Source organism: Sphaeramia orbicularis, chromosome 1 (genome assembly GCF_902148855.1).
Source record: "Sphaeramia orbicularis chromosome 1, fSphaOr1.1, whole genome shotgun sequence".
NCBI classification, from domain to species: domain Eukaryota; kingdom Metazoa; phylum Chordata; class Actinopteri; order Kurtiformes; family Apogonidae; genus Sphaeramia; species Sphaeramia orbicularis.
The window spans coordinates 54,749,739-54,768,999 of record NC_043957.1 but is presented as its reverse complement, the minus strand read 5'-3'; the positions used below and the strand labels follow the sequence as shown (position 1 = coordinate 54,768,999).

Below are 19,261 nucleotides of genomic sequence, written 5' to 3'. Positions count from 1 at the left end.
CAGGTGGGAGTAATGGGGAAAAGGAAGCAAAGACACCAGACATGACACATGAGGAGGACTTTACAAAATAAGACAGGAAATGACAGACAAAACAGACAAAACCAGACTAACGTCTGGAGGCTGATATGACACTTTCACACAAAAGTGACCTGATCATTGAGTTGTAGTATTTTTAACTGTGTTGTGTCTAGTTTGACCCTTTTGGTCTTTAAGAGGACACTCTCTGCTCTGTGGAGCTGCCATTCTGTCCTGTGGTTAGGGGACCTATAATATTTGTTTCAGCAAGTACTTTATTGTTAGAAAAAAAAAGAAAAACCCAAAGAAAACAGCAAGGAAACAGAGCCTTTTAACAGCCTCGCCTTCAGTTCAGTGACCACAGAGAAGAAGCATCTTGTCAAAGAAAACAGCCATTCCAGTAAGTTTAATTATTTACTGATGACGCTTTTGTGAATGTATTTACTTCTAAACATTTCTTAATTCGTCTGAAGTCAGGCAGCGACATGAGAGCAGCTGCAACGATGAGTTTAACATCAGCAAGGGGATTTATTGTCTTTCTTCTCTCTTTTACAGGTCCTGTATACCTTTATTTACATTTATGGAATGATTTTAGTTGTGAAAATTAAATATTAAAAGAGTGTGAACAGTAAACATCTGTCAATTGTTCTGGTTTGTAATTGACAACAGTTTTGTTTCTGGATGAGATCTGCAGCTTTTCATAACTTAATGAGTTCTAACATGTGCTGGTTTGGTCAGAACCATTACCCTAAGCCATCTAAATGTATTCTAATCAATAAATCATTCAAATGTACTTCAGAACAAAACTTTTCAACATCAAATGTATAGTATGATGTAAAAATAATGTTAGATCAGTTTTTGTGTTTTTCACATCTGTATGAATACAGTAGTTTTACCAAATTGAGTTTATTACTTTTCTGATGGTCACACACTAAATAAATTTGTCTTTTTTCATCATAGCTGCTATGAAAAGTTTCTAACACCTCTGTGTTCTGCATTTCTCTGTTTTTCTTTCCGTCCATCTGACCACAGAGTGAACAGAGGAAACAAACCAAGAACAGATCAGACTCCAACAATATTAACTTTGGTGTTACTGATCATCTGATGGATTAAACAGATATGAGGATAAAGAGTTAAATATAATAAGACTTCAGGTGTTTATGAGCTGAACACTACATTAATGTAATATGTCAGATGATTTATTAAAGGTTTTTAGCTGATATCTTTGAAAAACTGTATTGTTTTTCAGTGATTTATAGATTTATTTATTTTATTTATTTATTTCTATTTACTTATTTATTTCGAACATGCACACAAAACAAAAAAGAAAAAACAAAACATAATAAAAACAAAATAAATCATTCAAATAGACAGAATCTATCTCCAAGAACATACAAGTCTGAAATTTGCATGGTCGAAAAGGAGTAGGAAGAAGTATGAACTTGAGATTAAAGATTATAGATTAAAGTGTCTGTTTCTGAGGTTCATCCAGTTGACCTTTTTCTACAACCACAATGATGATCTTTGAATTGATTTATCCATTGACTTATATTTGTTTCTTTATTTGTTCTGTTACAGTTGTTCAGGGTCAGAATGAATGGGGAGTGACTTACTTTTCTACTGAGATCTGTGCCTTAAAAGGATCAACAGTCAACATGAGCTGCACCTACACATACCCACAGTGGATAAACAAACAGAAAACTACAGCTGAGAAATCATTCTGGTTTATTAATAGCGACATTAACCCTGTAGATCTGAAAACAGAGTCAGAGTATAAAGGTCGTGTCCATTATCCTGACAATAAGAACCATTGTGAGGTGAGAATCTCAGACCTGAGACAGAGCGACTCAGCTCAGTACCACTTCAGTTTTATAATAAACCAACCTGGTGGACGTTATACTGGTTCACCTGGAGTCACTCTGACTGTCACAGGTAAATGCTTCAGAAATATACAAATACATTCATCTAATAGTTAAAATCTGTATACGTGTGTAGTTTCTTGTGTTTGTTAAATCGTTCACTTAATATAACATTTCTTTATTTTTCATAACATGTCCAGATCTCCAGGTCCATGTGACCAGATCATCATCCTGCGGGAATTCTAATTGTGTCCAAGTAGAGCTGAGGTGTCACAGCAGCTGTCGTCTACCTGACAATTACAAATACACCTGGTTCAAGAACAGACAGAAGATTCAGAGTGAAACATCATCTTCCTATTCCACCTCTTTTTCCTCTGAAGATACAGTTTCCTGTGCTGTTAAATTAGGTTCTGAGATGTTCTCCTCTCCTCCAGTGTGTGAGTTTACTCCACAGTCTTCCTCTAACATGTCTCCATCTAGTGGAGGTTTTTATCTAATGCAGTGTAACATGACTGCATGGATTTCCAAATGATTTCTGTGTGTACTGGAGAGATGTTCAAACTATAGCTTCTATAAGTGACCAGTGTCTCCACCACTTCTGTCCATCTTGTCTCCATCTGTCAGCTTTATACTTTGGTGGGTTATGAGGGGTGGAGTCAAAAATCCAACATTACTATGATTTTTATGTTAAAATGTTAATGTTTTTTTCTTCAGTTGCTCCAACGGTTCCTTCAGTGTCTTTCAGTCCCTCTGGTGAAATCATTGAGGGCAGGTCAGTGACTCTGACCTGTACCAGTGATGCAAACCCACCTGTTACTAAATACACCTGGTACAAGAGAGGAAAGAATCGACTTCAGTCAAGAGGACAGCAGTTTGTCCTCAGCTTCATCAACTCCTCTGACTCTGGATCATATTCATGTGTAGCTGAGAACAGTCTGGGGTTGAAGATGTCAGAATACGTCTATATTGATGTGAAATGTGAGTAAAATACTTTATTTTGTAGAATATGTCTAGTGTCATGTGACACATCCAATGAGAATCCTCTGTTCTCTGGAGATTCTGATGCAGCAAAGGATGAATCTGCAAATCACTGAAACACATCATACAGCAACAAAGGAACCATATTCATTCATTCATTTATTCATTCATTCATTCTGTCATATCTCTTCCAGATCCTCCCAGACTTTTGTAATCAATTACTAGAAATTTCAGGCGACCCCAAGTACGGTCCCAACCCCAAGGTATAAAAACACTGGTGGAGAGACTGATTTATTATTTTCTACTTGATTTATTTTTCTTTATTCATTGATTTGATTTCTTTAGTTTCCCTTTTTCCTACATGTTCAAAATCACTCACAAACAAAGAAATAACTCTAAAATTCAGCCGAAGAAAAGATCAGGGTTTTTTTGTACGTGTTTTTTTAGTCAAAACATTTCAGGATGTTTGGTGAATGTGTTCTATTCAGTCTACTCTTGTTTCTGTCCATCAGTTACAGTCTGATCCTGACTACGTCAATGTGTCGGCGTTGAAATCAGTCACTGCAGCAAAGAGAGAAGATTCACAGGAGCAAGAAAGTGTGATGTGACAATGTCAGAGATATGATGATACTCTGATGTCTGCATTTGTCAGTGGAAGGAAACAACAATATCTGTTCAATGTTCAACCATTTTTACAGTTTACCAAATTACAAGCTATAGGATTAAACCTGTAAATAATTCATTTATCAGACTCAGAGTATTTACCTGTGAGATAAAGGCTTTGAGTTTGGCAGGTTTTGTTTCTCCATATTCACTGATGATTTCTATAAATTTGATCCAGATGAAGGCTTCATAGATTTCTTCTTCACTTTAGTGGATACCTTTATAATTTATGCTCATTTCTGTATTTTCATGCATCTTCATTGATGCATTATGTGTATTTATGTCAAATTAATGTACAAAATCAGCTCATGCGTTCCTCCATCCTGTCATTAACCCACTCAATAAAGAGTTAAATGCTGTTTTGTTCATTGTGTTTCATCTTCAAATCTGTTAAAAGCTCTGTGTTCCAATAATCAGGCGATAATAACCTGATTTATATCAAATGTCAGCTTTAGACTACACAGACTTTTTACATGTTAATTATGGTTAATTATCTGCTTTTGAATCCTGTTTAACAAAACTATTTCATGATGAACAAGGATAATTCTTCTAAGTAATGTGTTCCATCTTTAGCCTTTTCCTCCATTAATAAGCTCACAAGTCAAACAGAAGGCATTGATTGACAGGTGTGATTGACAGTTTGCAAAGTTGGACCTCTGAAGCATCTGTTAATTTAATCAAATCTTTTCTTGACAGACAGCTACATTGTAGTTGTAGCTTATACTCGCAATCCCATAGCCACACTCATTTTGTACAAATACGGTCACTTTTGTCCAAAAAATAAAAAAAACTAATCCCTTTCACATCCTTCATGTTTTTTTCTTGATCATAATGTCCATTCTGTGTAAACGTTCTGTGTAAAAATTTGTTCCTTGTATGCATGTATTCTTTTTTTTTTTTTTTTTTTTTTTTTTTTTTTGCTCCACAACCCAACTTTTTTGGAACTGGGGTTGTATTCCATCACAGTTCTATTGTATCTCTTTTTACACATCATGATTATCTGGCGGTTTTTAGCATCTTTACCCCCTGTATAGTATTCTTTGTCAAATATCATATCACAGGAAATAACAGAGTGCGCCTTTATCTACACAGGATGTAACAGGTTTTCTTTCCTGTCAGAGCTGTTGCTATGTGTGTGGCAGAGAGTTATTACTGACAGGTGAAACTAATAGAGTTCATCATATTCAGAGGGTATATTAAAATGTTTCAAGGTTTGCTCTAAATAGTTTTAGCTTTGTTTAACTGTGACATTTATCTCAGCATTAATATTAATGTCAAAATAGGAAGGAAACAAAGCTGTTTAACAACCTCACGTTCAGTTCAGTGACCACAGAGGAGAGGCGTCTGGACAAGAAAACACCCGTTTCAGTAAGTTCAGTTATTTATTTATTATTTATCATTATTATATTTATTTATGTTATGACTCTTTTGTAAAATGTATCTGTTAACATATTTTAATTCATCTAAAGTCAGAGTCAGACAGTGAGATGAGAACAGCAACAACGATGAGTTTAACATCAGCAAGTGGATTTATCGTCTTCCTTCTCTCTGTTACAGGTACTGTAGATCTTTATTTACATGAACGGAATGATTTTTATTGTGAAAGTTACATATTAAACAGTGTGAACAGCAAACATCTGTCAATCATTCTAGTTTGTAATTGACTACAGTTTTTTTTCGTACATGAGATCTGCAGCTTTCCATAACTTAATGAGTTTGAACATGTGCTGGTTTGGTTAGAACCATTATCCTAAGCCATCTAAAAGCATTCTAATCAATAAATCACTCAAATGTTCTTCAGAACAAAACTTTTCAACATCAGATGTATAGTGTGATGTAAAAAATGTTAGATCAGTTTTTGTGTTTCTCACATCTGTATAAATACAAGATTTCCTGTTTTATTTCTTACCATATTCTAGTCTTTTACTGTGCAGTAGTTTTACCAAATTAAGTTTATGAAATATATTTTGCTTTGATATTGAAGTTTTAGGATGAATTGTTTTATTATTAAGTCGTTATTGTTTTAACATGGGATTTTTTTGTTTAATCTGTTTTCCTTCAATAATGTTAATAGTGAGTTCTTTGTGACCAGGAGTTATGTAGTACTGTGTTGTATTTAAGTATTTTATCAGTAGGTTAAGCTTGTTAAGATAGGAAACATCTGTCTGCACACGAGTTAAGTAGGTTCTGTTCTTCTTCTAGATGCATGTCTGAACTCACACATTCACACACATAGTGTTGTCAGATATAGGTGATAAGGGTAAACTTATTGTTGGCATAAGTTTACGTAGAGTTAAGGCCCCACATCTGTTTGATCTTTTTAGATAACGCTAAGTTAAAGACCAACCCATTTGTACGGGTGAGCCTACCCATAGGTAAGATAAACGTACATTTCATGTGATGTTCAGGGCTCATTTTTTCTGAGTTGTCAGCGCTGAGTGTCCACCTTATTTGTGATCTGAATAAATTTTGCTAACTTTTAGACCGATCTGAATCCAGACTGGACCTTAGAGCTTCCAATAAAAGAACACGTTAACATTTATTATTGGTCTGATGGTCACACACTAAAAAAGCTTCTTTGTTTTTTTTTCATCATAGCTGCTGTGAAAAGTTTCTAACGCCTCTGTGTTCTGCATGTCTGTTTTTCTTTCCATCCATCTGACCACAGAGTGAACAGAGGAAACAAACCAAGAACAGATCAGACTCAAACAATAATAACTATGGTGTTACTGATCATCTGATGGATTAAACAGATATGAGGATACAGAGTTAAATATAATAAGACTTCAGGTGTTTATGAGCTGAACACTACATGAATGTAACATGTCAGATGATTTATTAAAGGTTTATAGCTGGTATATTTTATCAACTGCATTGTTTTTCGGTGATTATAGATTAAAGTGTCTCTGTTTTTGAGGTTCATCCAGTTGACCTTTTTCTACAACCACAATGATGATCTTTGAATTGATTTATCCATTGACTTATATTTGTTTCTTTATTTGTTCTGTTACAGTTGTTCAGGGTCAGAATGGATGGGGAGTGACTTACACTTCTCCTCAGGTCTGTGCCTTAAAAGGATCAACAGTCGAAATGATCTGCTTCTACACATACCCAAAGGGGACAGTTGAGAAAACATTCTGGTTTATTAATAGCGACATTAACCCTGTAGATCTGACAACAGAGTCTGAGTACAAAGGTCGTGTCCATTATCCTGACAATGTGAAGGATTGTGGGGTGAAAATCTCAGACCTGAGACAGAGCGACTCAGCTCAGTACCAGTTCAGGTTTATAACAAACCAACCTGGTGGACATTATACTGGTTCACCTGGAGTCACTCTGACTGTCACAGGTAAATGCTTCAGAAATATACAAATACATTCATCTAATAGTTCAAATCTGTATACGTGTGTAGTTTCTTATGTGTTTGTTAAATTGTTCATTTAACATAACATTTCTTTATTTTTCATAACACGTCCAGATCTCCAGGTCCATGTGAACAGTTCATCATCCTGCAGGAATTCTAGTTGTGTCCAAGTAGAGCTGAGGTGTCACAGCAGCTGTCGTCTACCTGACTATTACAAATACACCTGGTTCAAGAACAGACAGGAGATTCAGAGTGAAACATCATCTTCCTATTCCACCTCTTTTTCCTCTGAAGATACTGTTTCCTGTGCTCTTAAAGGTTATGAGATGTTCTCCTCTCCTCCAGTGTGTGAGTTTACTCCACAGTCTTCCTCTAACATGTCTCCATCTAGTGGAGGTTTTTATCTAATGCAGTGTAACATGACTGCATGGATTTCCAAATGATTTCTCTGTGTCATGCATCGACGTTTATGTTGATTTAGTTTTGGGTTTTTGTCTTTTCCTGTTTTATTTTGGTGATGGTGGTTTCCTTCCTGTTCTGTCTGCACTCTGTCAGTCTTGTCTTTGTCTTCCCTGTCCCATCATTGCCTGCACCTGCTGTCTCCTCATAATTGTCCACACCTGTTTGTGATCCCTGCCTCCCTTATATATTCTCCCCGCTCCCTTTGTCTCTTGTCAGTGCGTCGTTATCTGTGGTCTTGTGAAGAGCGTTCTGTTAAGTATCTAGTCTTGAGAATCTTGAACTCCATGTTTTCTACTCATGGCTTTTTGTTTGTTTAAAGTACGTTGTACTTCTCCTTTTGTTGTTAGAAATTTTTAGAGCACGTTGTGCTTTCTCTTTTTGTTAATCTTTTGTACTTTGAGAACTTTTGTTAAAATAAATCTTTTTTTTGACCACTGACAATTGCGTCTCGTGCATTTGGGTCCACACCAAGAGTCGAGTCCTAACACTCTGTGTACTGGAGAGATGTTCAAACTATAGCTTCTATAAGTGACCAGTGTCTCCACCACTTCTGTCCATCTTGTCTCCATCTGTCAGCTTTATACTTTGGTGGGTTATGAGGGGTGGAGTCAAAAATCAAACATTACTATGATTTTTATCTTAAAATGTTTTGTTAATGTTTTCTTTTGTAGTTGCTCCAACGGTTCCTTCAGTGTCTTTCAGTCCCTCTGGTGAAATCATTGAGGGCAGTTCAGTGACTCTGACCTGTACCAGTGATGCAAACCCACCTGTTACTAAATACACCTGGTACAAGAGAGGAAAGAATCAACTTCAGTCAAGAGGTGAAGGACAGCAGTTTGTCCTCAGCTTCATCAACTCCTCTGACTCTGGATCATATTCAAGTCAAACTGAGAACAGTCTGGGGTTGAAGATGTCAGAATATGTCTATATTGATGTGAAATGTGAGTAAAATGCTTTACTTTGTAGAATATGTCTAGTGTCATGTGACACATCCAATGAGAATCCTCTGTTCTCTGGAGATTCTGATGCAGCAAAGGATGAATCTGCAAATCACTGAAACACATCATACAGCAGCAAAGGAACCATATTCATTCATTCATTCATTCATTCTTTCAAATCTCCTCCAAATCCTCCCAGATTGTCGTATCCGGTATGTTGTGTATATACTGTATCAAACATGACTTTTACTCTTATGATTTACATTAGTACATTTTCTTTAACTCACATAGACTTGAACAGCCACCGCTGATCAAAAGTATTTACTGATATAAAATATTTCATACCTTTTGATCCACTAATCCTATCAATACATGTGAATAATTGGTGTAAAATGCAGTTTGTCGTCTTTTCGGGGTCATCACATATGACCCATTTGGACGTTCAGAAGCTTCGTAGTGAACATGGAAACACCATCATCTTCTACAGCATTGATTTACCAGTAAAACCCATAGAGTTGGATCAGTGAGAGTGGATGGAGACACAGTTTTATGTTCAGTTAATGAGAGATTTCACTAAAAAAGTCACTTTTTTCTTCCGTTTTCTCTTTTTTGATAAAATAACCTTTGATTTTACTTTTTTCACTGATGACAGAAGCAGATATTTACCTGTTGTGTTATATTGAAGGTTTATTTATAAATTTGTTTGTTTGACTCTGTTCATTCACAGATAATGAAGGAGTGAAAGGATTGAAAGTGTAATTTTAACTATAATTACGAAGAAGATTTTGCTCTTAAGGAGGGGATACAAATAAACAAAAACAAAGTAACATTGGAATCAGCCAACAATTTTGCAATCTGTGTATCCCAGTGTGTTTCTAACTGATAAAAAGTTCCTGTTGTATGTGTTTTCTCTATTTATAGACAAGACATTCATCCAATATTCACTCCCAATGAATATTATCAAGGTGATGCTGGTGGGTCTCCTGCCCATTGCTCTGATTTTCCTGACTGTGTGGAAAAGGTAAAAAAAAAAAAAAACTAACTAATTTTTCATTGAAATTTCTTGCATTTCACATAAATTAATCAATCATGTATTTTGTTTTAACTCCAGGAAGAAGAAAACTCAGAACTTGAACACTGGACTGAATCCTCCTGAGAATATGGTGGTGAGTGAGACAGATACAGGTCACAAAGTTAGCTCACAAAAAATATGAATCATGTGAGGATTTGTAGGATATGGTGAAAACAATAGGTCTTAAATGAATAATTCACAATGCTGGGTTTTGGGATCAAACACACTCTCTATTTTTTTTTTACAGTCAGATATAAAAATTCACAGATTATGTAAAATATCAGGCAGTAAAGGAAGGAATTATCAGATACGAGGAAAAAGTCCATCAATGTTCAGTCACTGAAATGATTTAATTTCATAACTTTTAAAGTACACACAAGGAAAACAAAGAAAAGCTTTTGTATTTCTTTGTACAGAGTGAATCTATGGAACAGCATGAGTGTAGAGGATGTCCAAACATGAAGCAATTTAAGAAAGAATAAAAAAAATACTAATATTTAGAAATATTGAAGTGTAGGTGTTGGCTCATCAGTGGGTCTTTGGTCTTTCCTCTGTTTATTTGGGTCAGTGTATGTGTTTGTATATCAGTGGTCATTTTTAAATTTGTTCTATGAATATTAAATTATTCCCAATAGTCCATTTTCTTTATTAGGTGTCTTTTCTCATGGTCACTGCTTCCAGTCGTCTTTAAGTATGTTAGAGCGTTTGTCTAATCATATTTCACCATCATGTGTTGCTGGTAAAATAAATCGACATTGAGGCTCAGAATCATCAGTGCAGCCTCTGGAGTTTCTAATAAATATAAAATATACCTGATATATAGATGTCCACACAGGGCCAATGTAGCAAGTCTAAAATAACAGGCATTAGATTTCTGCAGACAAAGACAATATTAGTCATAGTAAGTTCAGCTACAAACTACATCTGTAGTGACTTGAATAAAATAAATATATGGGTTTAGATTTGAACTCATAATGCCTGGCAGAGGAGAGGAACTGGATTTAGTAACAAACAGACTAAAAATAAGCAGTAGTTTTGGTGAGTATAATGTGTCTGATGAACATTTGTATGTTTTTGTCATTTTCTTCAGTAAATATTGCTCGTTGTGTTGAGGTGATGTATGTGGATCAGCTGTGGCTGTAATGAAAGGAGACCTGCTGAGTTGTGTTCAGTGACTTCTTTTTTTAATAATGACACTGACTCTCTACGTCAGATACCGGTTTATGATGCAACACCCTGTTATATTGTGTTTTATGTGCAGTATCGTAGGTATAGTAATGATAGTAAAAGGTGTATTAAGTCAGGTAGAACAACACTGAAGGTTAAAATGACAAATATATGGACAGACACTGATATATGGACACACACACACACACAAGTTTAATGTGTTTATGTATCGATATATAATTATGAATATTTAAGAACTTTTCGAGAAGAGGCAGCACAAAATATTTACTTCTCACTCAGTTTTGAATGTGCAGACCAGTGGTTTCCAACCTTTTTTGGCTCCTGACCCCATTTTAACATCACACATTTCTGGCGACCCCAGACATTCAAAACAGAGACAGTTTTTTTTTTTTTTGTTTTTTTTTTTATGCTAAAATCAATTTGTTTTTGATCATGTAATAGTTTGCTTTACTATGTTCCAAATAAACATTAATTTTGGATGACATTTAGTCTGTATAATGTATATTATTATGGATAAAGGCAGAAAAGCCAGATGTAGATTACTGCACAAAGGGAGAATTTTATTTTCCTTGGTCAGGATATGTACAGTCAGTCCGGCTTGGATTTACAAGGCTGACAATTAATATTGAACAAACAAGAACTCAAACTATGAATTATGAAAGAGCTGCAGAATCTGAAACTGACCACATTGAACATCTGAAAGATCAACAGAACCACAGTGCTTCAGTTTCAGGTTCACACTTTGTCATGTCTTTTATGCATTGTGGTTGTCTCTCTAAACTCACCATATACATTATATATATATTTATTTTAAATAGTATTGTTTTTTTTGTTTTTTTTTGTAATCAATTACTAGAAATTTCAGGCAACCCTAAGTACGGTCCCAACCCCAAGGTATAAAAACACTGGTGGAGAGACTGATTTATTATTTTCTACTTGATTTATTTTTCTTTATTCATTGATTTGATTTCTTTAGTTTCCCTTTTTCCTACATGTTCAAAATCACTCACAAACAAAGAAATAACTCTAAAATTCAGCCGGAGAAAAGATCAGGGTTTTTTTGTACGTGTTTTTTTAGTCAAAACATTTCAGGATGTTTGGTGAATGTGTTCTATTCAGTCTACTCTTGTTTCTGTCCATCAGTTACAGTCTGATCCTGACTACGTCAATGTGTCGGCGTTGAAATCAGTCACTGCAGCAAAGAGAGAAGATTCACAGGAGCAAGAAAGTGTGATGTGACAATGTCAGAGATATGATGATACTCTGACGTCTGCATTTGTCAGAGGAAGGAAACAACAATATCTGTTCAATGTTCAACCATTTTTACAGTTTACCAAATTACAAGCTAAAGGATTAAACCTGTAAATAATTCATTTATCAGACTCAGAGTATTTACCTGTGAGATAAAGGCTTTGAGTTTGGCAGGTTTTGTTTCTCCATATTCACTGATGATTTCTATAAATGTGATCCAGATGAAGGCTTCATAGATTTCTTCTTCACTTTAGTGGATACCTTTATAATTTATGCTCACTTCTATATTTTCATGCTTCTTCACTGATGCTTTACATATATTTATGTTCATATTAATGTACAAAATCAGCTCATGTGTTCCTCCATCCTGTCATTAACCCACTCAATAAAGAGTTAAATGCTGTTTTGTTCATTGTGTTTCATCTTCACATCTGTTAAAAGCTCTGTGTTCCAATAATCAGGCGATAATAACCTGATTTATATCAAATGTCAGATTTAGACTACACAGACTTTTTACATGTAAATTATGGTTAATTATCTGCCTGTGAATCCTGTTTAACAAAACTATTTCATGATAAACAAGGATAATTCTTCTAAGTAATGTGTTCCATCTTTAGCCTTTTCCTCCATTAATATGATCACAAGTCAAACAGAAGGCATTGATTGACAGGTGTGATTGACAGTTTGCAAAGTTGGACGTCTGCAGCTTCTGTTAATTTAATAAAATCTTTTCTTGACAGACAGCTACATTGTAGTTGTAGCTTATACTTGCAATCCCATAGCCCCACCCATTTTGTACAAATATGGTCACTTTTGCCCAAAAAATAAATAAAAAACTAATCCCTTTCACATCCTTCATGTTTTTTTCTTGATCATAATGTCCTTTCTGTGTAAACGTTCTGTGTAAAAATGTATTCCTTGTATGCATGTATTCTTTTTTTTTTTTCTTTTTTTTGCTCCACAACCCAACTTTTTTGGAACTGGGGTTGTATTCCATCACAGTTCTACTGTATCTCTTTTTACACATCATGATTATCTGGTGGTTTTTAGCATCTTTACCCCCTGTATAGTATTCTTTGTCAAATATCATATCACAGGAAATAACAGAGTGTGCCTTTATCTACACAGGATGTAACAGGTTTTCTTTCCTGTCAGAGCTGTTGCTATGTGTGTGGCAGAGAGTTATTACTGACAGGTGAAACTAATAGAGTTCATCAAATTCAAAAGGTATATTAAAATGTTTCAAGCTTTGCTCTAAACAGGTTTTGCATTATTTATCTATTTCATGTATCTCAGTAAAAATATTGATGTTAAAATAGGAAGGAAACAAAGCTGTTTAATAGCCTCACGTTCAGTTCAGTGACCACAGAGGAGAGGCATCTGGACAAGAAAACACCCGTTTCAGTAAGTTCAACTATGTATTTATTATTTATTATTATTATTTATTTATGTTTTGACTCTTTTGTAAAATGTATCTGTTAACATATTTTAATTCATCTAAAGTCAGAGTCAGACAGTGAGATGAGAACAGCAACAACGATGAGTTTAACATCAGCAAGTGGATTTATCGTCTTCCTTCTCTCTGTTACAGGTACTGTAGATCTTTATTTACATGAACGGAATCATTTTTATTGTGAAAGTTACATATTAAACAGTGTGAACAGCAAACATCTGTCAATCATTGTGGTTTGTAATTGACTACAGTTTTTTTTCGTACATGAGATCTGCAGCTTTCCATAACTTAATGAGTTCTAACATGTACTGGTTTGGTTAGAACCATTATCCTAAGCCATCTAAAAGTATTCTAATCAATAAATCACTCAAATGTACTTCAGAACAAAACTTTTCAACATCAGATGTATAGTGTGATGTAAAAAATGTTAGATCAGTTTTTGTGTTTCTCACATCTGTATAAATACAAGATTTCCTGTTTTATTTCTTACCATACTCTAGTGTTTTACTGTGCAGTAGTTTTACCAAATTAAGTTTATGAAATATATTTTACTTTAGATATTGAAGTTTTAGGATGAATTGTTTTATTATTAAGTCGTTATTGTTTTAACATAGGATTTTTTTGTTTAATCTGTTTTCCTTCAATAATGTTAATAGTGAGTTCTTTGTGACCAGGAGTTATGTAGTACTGTGTTGTATTTAAGTATTTTATCAGTAGGTTAAGCTTGTTAAGATAGGAAACATCTGTCTGCACACGAGTTAAGTAGGTTCTGTTCTTCTTCTAGATGCACGTCTGAACTCACACATTCACACACATAGTGTTGTCAGATATAGCTGATAAGGGTAAACTTATTGTTGGCATAAGTTTACGTAGAGTTAAGGCCCCACATCTGTTTGATCTTTTTGGATAACGCTAAGTTAAAGACCAACCCATTTGTACGGGTGAGCCCGCTCATAGGGTCAATAAACGTACATTTCATGTAATGTTCAGGGCTCATTTTGTCTGAGTCGTCAGCGCTGAGTGTCCACCTTATTTGTGATCTGAATAAATTTTGCTAACTTTTAGACCGATCTGAATCCAGACTGGTCCTTAGAGCTTCTAATAAAAGAACACGTTAACATTTATTATTGGTCTGATGGTCACACACTAAATAAACTTCTTTTTTTTTTTTTCATCATAGCTGCTGTGAAAAGTTTCTAACGCCTCTGTGGTCTGCATGTCTGTTTTTCTTTCCGTCCATCTGACCACAGAGTGAACAGAGGAAACAAACCAAGAACAGATCAGACTCAAACAATAATAACTATGGTGTTACTGATCATCTGATGGATTAAACAGATATGAGGATAAAGAGTTAAATATAATAAGACTTCAGGTGTTTATGAGCTGAACACTACATTAATGTAATATGTCAGATGATTTATTAAAGGTTTATAGCTGGTATATTTTATCAACTGCATTGTTTTTCGGTGATTATAGATTAAAGTGTCTCTGTTTTTGAGGTTCATCCAGTTGACCTTTTTCTACAACCACAATGATGATCTTTGAATTGATTTATCCATTGACTTATATTTGTTTCTTTATTTGTTCTGTTACAGTTGTTCAGGGTCTGAATGAATGGGGAGTGACTTACACTTCTCCTCAGGTCTGTGCCTTAAAAGGATCAACAGTCGAAATGAACTGCTTCTACACATACCCAAAGGGGACAGTTGAGAAAACATTCTGGTTTATTAATAGCGACATTAACCCTGTAGATCTGACAACAGAGTCTGAGTACAAAGGTCGTGTCCATTATCCTGACAATGTGAAGGATTGTGGGGTGAGAATCTCAGACCTGAGACAGAGCGACTCAGCTCAGTACCAGTTCAGGTTTATAACAAACCAACCTGGTGGACATTATACTGGTTCACCTGGAGTCACTCTGACTGTCACAGGTAAATGCTTCAGAAATATACAAATACATTCATCTAATAGTTCAAATCTGTATATGTGTGTAGTTTCTTGTGTGTTTGTTAAATTGTTCATTTAACATAACATTTCTTTATTTTTCATAACATGTCCAGATCTCCAGGTCCATGTGAACAGTTCATCATCCTGCAGGAATTCTAGTTGTGTCCAAGTAGAGCTGAGGTGTCACAGCAGCTGTCGTCTACCTGACTATTACAAATACACCTGGTTCAAGAACAGACAGGAGATTCAGAGTGAAACATCATCTTCCTATTCCACCTCTTTTTCCTCTGAAGATACCGTTTCCTGTGCTCTTAAAGGTTATGAGATGTTCTCCTCTCCTCCAGTGTGTGAGTTTACTCCACAGTCTTCCTCTAACATGTCTCCATCTAGTGGAGGTTTTTATCTCATGCAGTGTAACATGACTGCATGGATTTCCAAATGATTTCTGTGTGTACTGGAGAGATGTTCAAACTATAGCTTCTATAAGTGACCAGTGTCTCCACCACTTCTGTCCATCTTGTCTCCATCTGTCAGCTTTATACTTTGGTGGGTTATGAGGGGTGGAGTCAAAAATCAAACATTACTATGATTTTTATCTTAAAATGTTTTGTTAATGTTTTCTTTTCTAGTTGCTCCAACGGTTCCTTCAGTGTCTTTCAGTCCCTCTGGTGAAATCATTGAGGGCAGTTCAGTGACTCTGACCTGTACCAGTGATGCAAACCCACCTGTTACTAAATACACCTGGTACAAGAGAGGAAAGAATCAACTTCAGTCAAGAGGTGAAGGACAGCAGTTTGTCCTCAGCTTCATCACCTCCTCTGACTATGGATCATATTCATGTGTAGCTGAGAACAGTCTGGGGTTGAAGATGTCAGAATACGTCTATATTGATGTGAAATGTGAGTAAAACCATCCATCTATCCATCCAGAACTCCTCCTCACATCTGATTGTTGTATCATGTGAGTGTTTGTATTTAACTGCACGCATACTCAGAAAAAAAAAAAAAAACTAAAAACACAGTGAGAGTCACACTTTGTAAATATTTTTGAACTTTTTAACTCACATTTATAAATCATTTTGTAGAGAAAGCCAGGACGTTTTTTTAGACTTACAGCAGTTTAAAGTTTTTCTTTGTATTTGTATTTACAAGTTTTAACACCTCATCAAGTCTGTTTAATACTGTGAACATGTGCTGTGTTTCTCTCTTTGTTGTTTTTATCTTTCAGTGTTTTCTTCTTCTTTTTTCAGACAAATGGAAATCAGTAGCAGCTGGAGTGACTGTTGCCATTCTCCTTCTCATAATCCTCATCTCTGTCTTCATATTCGTCAGGTAAATTAAATTTCACCAGAGAATTCCTTGAAATCATGCGTCATGGAATAACTTAATATAGTTTGGACCATCAGCCACTTCTTCAGTTTTTTAAATAAAACCCCAAAGAGTATCGAAGCTTTGAAACTGTGGTGCTTTTGGGGAACTGCTTTCAGTCCAAGCTGGGAGGAAAAGTAGTTCTGTTCAGGGTTTTAGTGACTTTCAGTTTATACATGGTAAGACCAAGACCTTATGCAGTGCATGGAAGTTATTCAACTCCTTGGATGTTTTCCCCTTTTATTGCTAGTTCAACTATGATGATAGTCAAAGTAATGTAGCATGTTTGTTAATAATTTTACAACAGAAAACAACAACTAATAATAATAATAATAATAATAATAATAATAATAATAATAATAATAATAATAATAATAGTAATGTCAAAATGAAGAAGTTTCCACAAAGTAATGTCAATTTATTAAAAACACATAATATATTGATATCTAATGTAAAACGTAATTGAATATTCTCCTGTTTTAAACTGACTGGTCTTATTCACCAGAGGTTCAGTAATAATGATAATATTCTCACAATAGTGACCTGAGAACAGTGAATGTGTCTGAAGTGATTGTAATATAAACATATCTGTGTCTGGAAGGTTCAGTATTCATAGCTACTAAAACACTTCAAATATAAAAGAACACACAACCAGCCCTGACAAAAGGTTATTGAAAAGCACAACTGTAGTTTGTGGAATTCACTAAATATCCACTGATGACAAAGATCACAGAACACACACATCACAGCAGAGAAATGATAAGGCTCATCTAGAAAAGTTCAGTGTCGGTTTAGATTGTGTTCACCGTTTTATCAGACAGCATTTTCTTTTGGTAAAACTCATTTTGGTGTTCCTATTCATTCCTTCACTGGTTGTAGTGTATTATTCCACACACATCAGATTTAGGAAGGACAGGTTTAATAAAAAAAAAAAAAAAGAAACTGTCATGAACAGCTTGTGCACCTCAGTCAGCAGAGAATGAAAGAATGAAGTGATGTTTAACATGAAGTGAATGAAGGGGCAGCAGTGGAGTGTAAAGTCTGGTTCTTGTGACATTAGCCGATACATGTTTAGACGACAAACTGATTCCTTTTAGATTCATGTCGAAGAAAAAGGGAAGCAGTGCATGATCTATGTGGTAACCAATGGATTTGTATGTGTCTGAGCTGCATTTGTTTCTTCATTGTGTGTTTCTCTAGAAGATGGAGGGCTTTGAAAACATCATCTGAACCTGAAGACAGAGCGGACAACAGCCAACAGGTGAGAACAGATGTGTTTTAGTACAAAACTAAGCTGTTCTGGAAAATGTCATCTGACTGCAGCTCATCATGTTCTTCACTCAAACCAACTCATGATGTGATTACATTCACCAGAAGTTGTCCTGCTTTTTTCACCTGTTTTATATCCCCTTTCTGTCATTTGCTGACATGTTGATAGAATATCTTCAACGTTGTTTTCTGTCATATTGGTCTTTTCAGCAGATTGCCGTCCTCTCTCTGAATGCACCATTTAAAATAAAGTCGTACGCAGGTGAAATGTTTCCTTCACAGTATTTTTGTCTGTGCAGTGTCCACCTAATCACAGACACCCAGAGGAGCAGGACAACCTTCATTACGCCTCCGTCAACTTCTCTCAGAACAAGGAGGATCCAGTTTACTCCAACACTGGACCAGCTCGGTGCCCAAGACACAAGAAGGAACCAACATTTACTGAGTACTCTGCTCTCCCATTTCATAACAACAGCAAAAAGCGGAGGTGAGATCTGACATTCTCTTGTATTTAAACATCAAATCAATTTACAATCACCTGATTAATCTTCTATTTCTATGTCAGAGACAGAGTTAAGGAAACTGCAGAGGATTCAGCTGTATTGTACAGCACAGTCAAGAAACCCAAAGGACCAAGGACCTCGGCTCCAAAGTGAAATGTGTAATACCACTCATGGCCACTAGAGGCTGCTCCTAAGAGCCTTGTCTCCCATGGACTCACACTGAACTTCTCTCTAAACTTTTTCAGTCATTTTTTTCTAGGAGTGGTTTTTTCTCAGTTATTGTTTTTGGAATTTCTAATAAGTAATGTGTTCCATCTTTAACCTTTTCCTCCATTAATAAGATCACAAGTCAAACAGAAGGCATTGATTGAAAGGCGTGATTGACAGTTTGGAAAGTTGGACCTCTGAAGCTTCTGTTAATTTAATCAAATCTTTTCTTGACAGACAGCTACATTGTAGTTGTAGCTCATACTTGCAATCCCATAGCCCCACCCATTTTGTCCAAATGTGGTCACTTTTGCCCCCAAAACACAAAATAATCCCTTTCACATCCTTTATGTTTTTTTTTTTTTTTTTTTATAAAATCCATTCTGTGTATCCGTTCTGTGTAAAAAAAATCTATTCTTTGTATATATGTATTCTGTTTTTGCTTTTTTTTTTCTTCACATTTTTGCTCCATAACCCAACTTTTTTGTAACTGGGGTTGTATTTAATCATAGTTCAATTTTATCTGTTTTTAAGCGTTATGATTTTCTGGCTGTGTTTTTCATCTTCACACCCTGTATAAATTGTCAAATACCACATCACAGGAAATAACAGACTGAGCCTTGAGCTACACAGGATGTAACAGGTTTTCTTTCCTGTCAGAGCTGTTTCTATGTGTGTGACTGAGGGTTGTTACTGGAAGGTGAAACTATTAGAGTTCATCAGAT

General features: G+C 35.4%; 2 protein-coding genes across 2 annotated transcripts; both read left to right on the top strand.

The window, feature by feature from the left end:
• The first annotated feature begins 1,670 nt into the window (after positions 1 to 1,670).
• LOC115417948 (B-cell receptor CD22-like) lies at positions 1,671 to 12,039 on the top strand. Its single transcript, XM_030132182.1, has 6 exons — positions 1,671 to 1,947; positions 2,075 to 2,311; positions 2,589 to 2,852; positions 9,201 to 9,300; positions 9,391 to 9,445; positions 11,683 to 12,039. The coding sequence occupies exons 1-6, from the start codon at positions 1,671 to 1,673 to the stop codon at positions 11,776 to 11,778; spliced, it is 1,029 nt and encodes a 342-aa protein (XP_029988042.1). The 3' UTR covers positions 11,779 to 12,039.
• Positions 12,040 to 14,915: 2,876 nt separating this feature from the next.
• On the top strand, positions 14,916 to 18,650 carry LOC115417939 (B-cell receptor CD22-like). Its single transcript, XM_030132168.1, has 7 exons — positions 14,916 to 15,174; positions 15,304 to 15,537; positions 15,820 to 16,089; positions 16,440 to 16,521; positions 17,758 to 17,818; positions 18,126 to 18,313; positions 18,392 to 18,650. The coding sequence occupies exons 1-7, from the start codon at positions 14,916 to 14,918 to the stop codon at positions 18,480 to 18,482; spliced, it is 1,185 nt and encodes a 394-aa protein (XP_029988028.1). The 3' UTR covers positions 18,483 to 18,650.
• Positions 18,651 to 19,261: the final 611 nt, after the last annotated feature.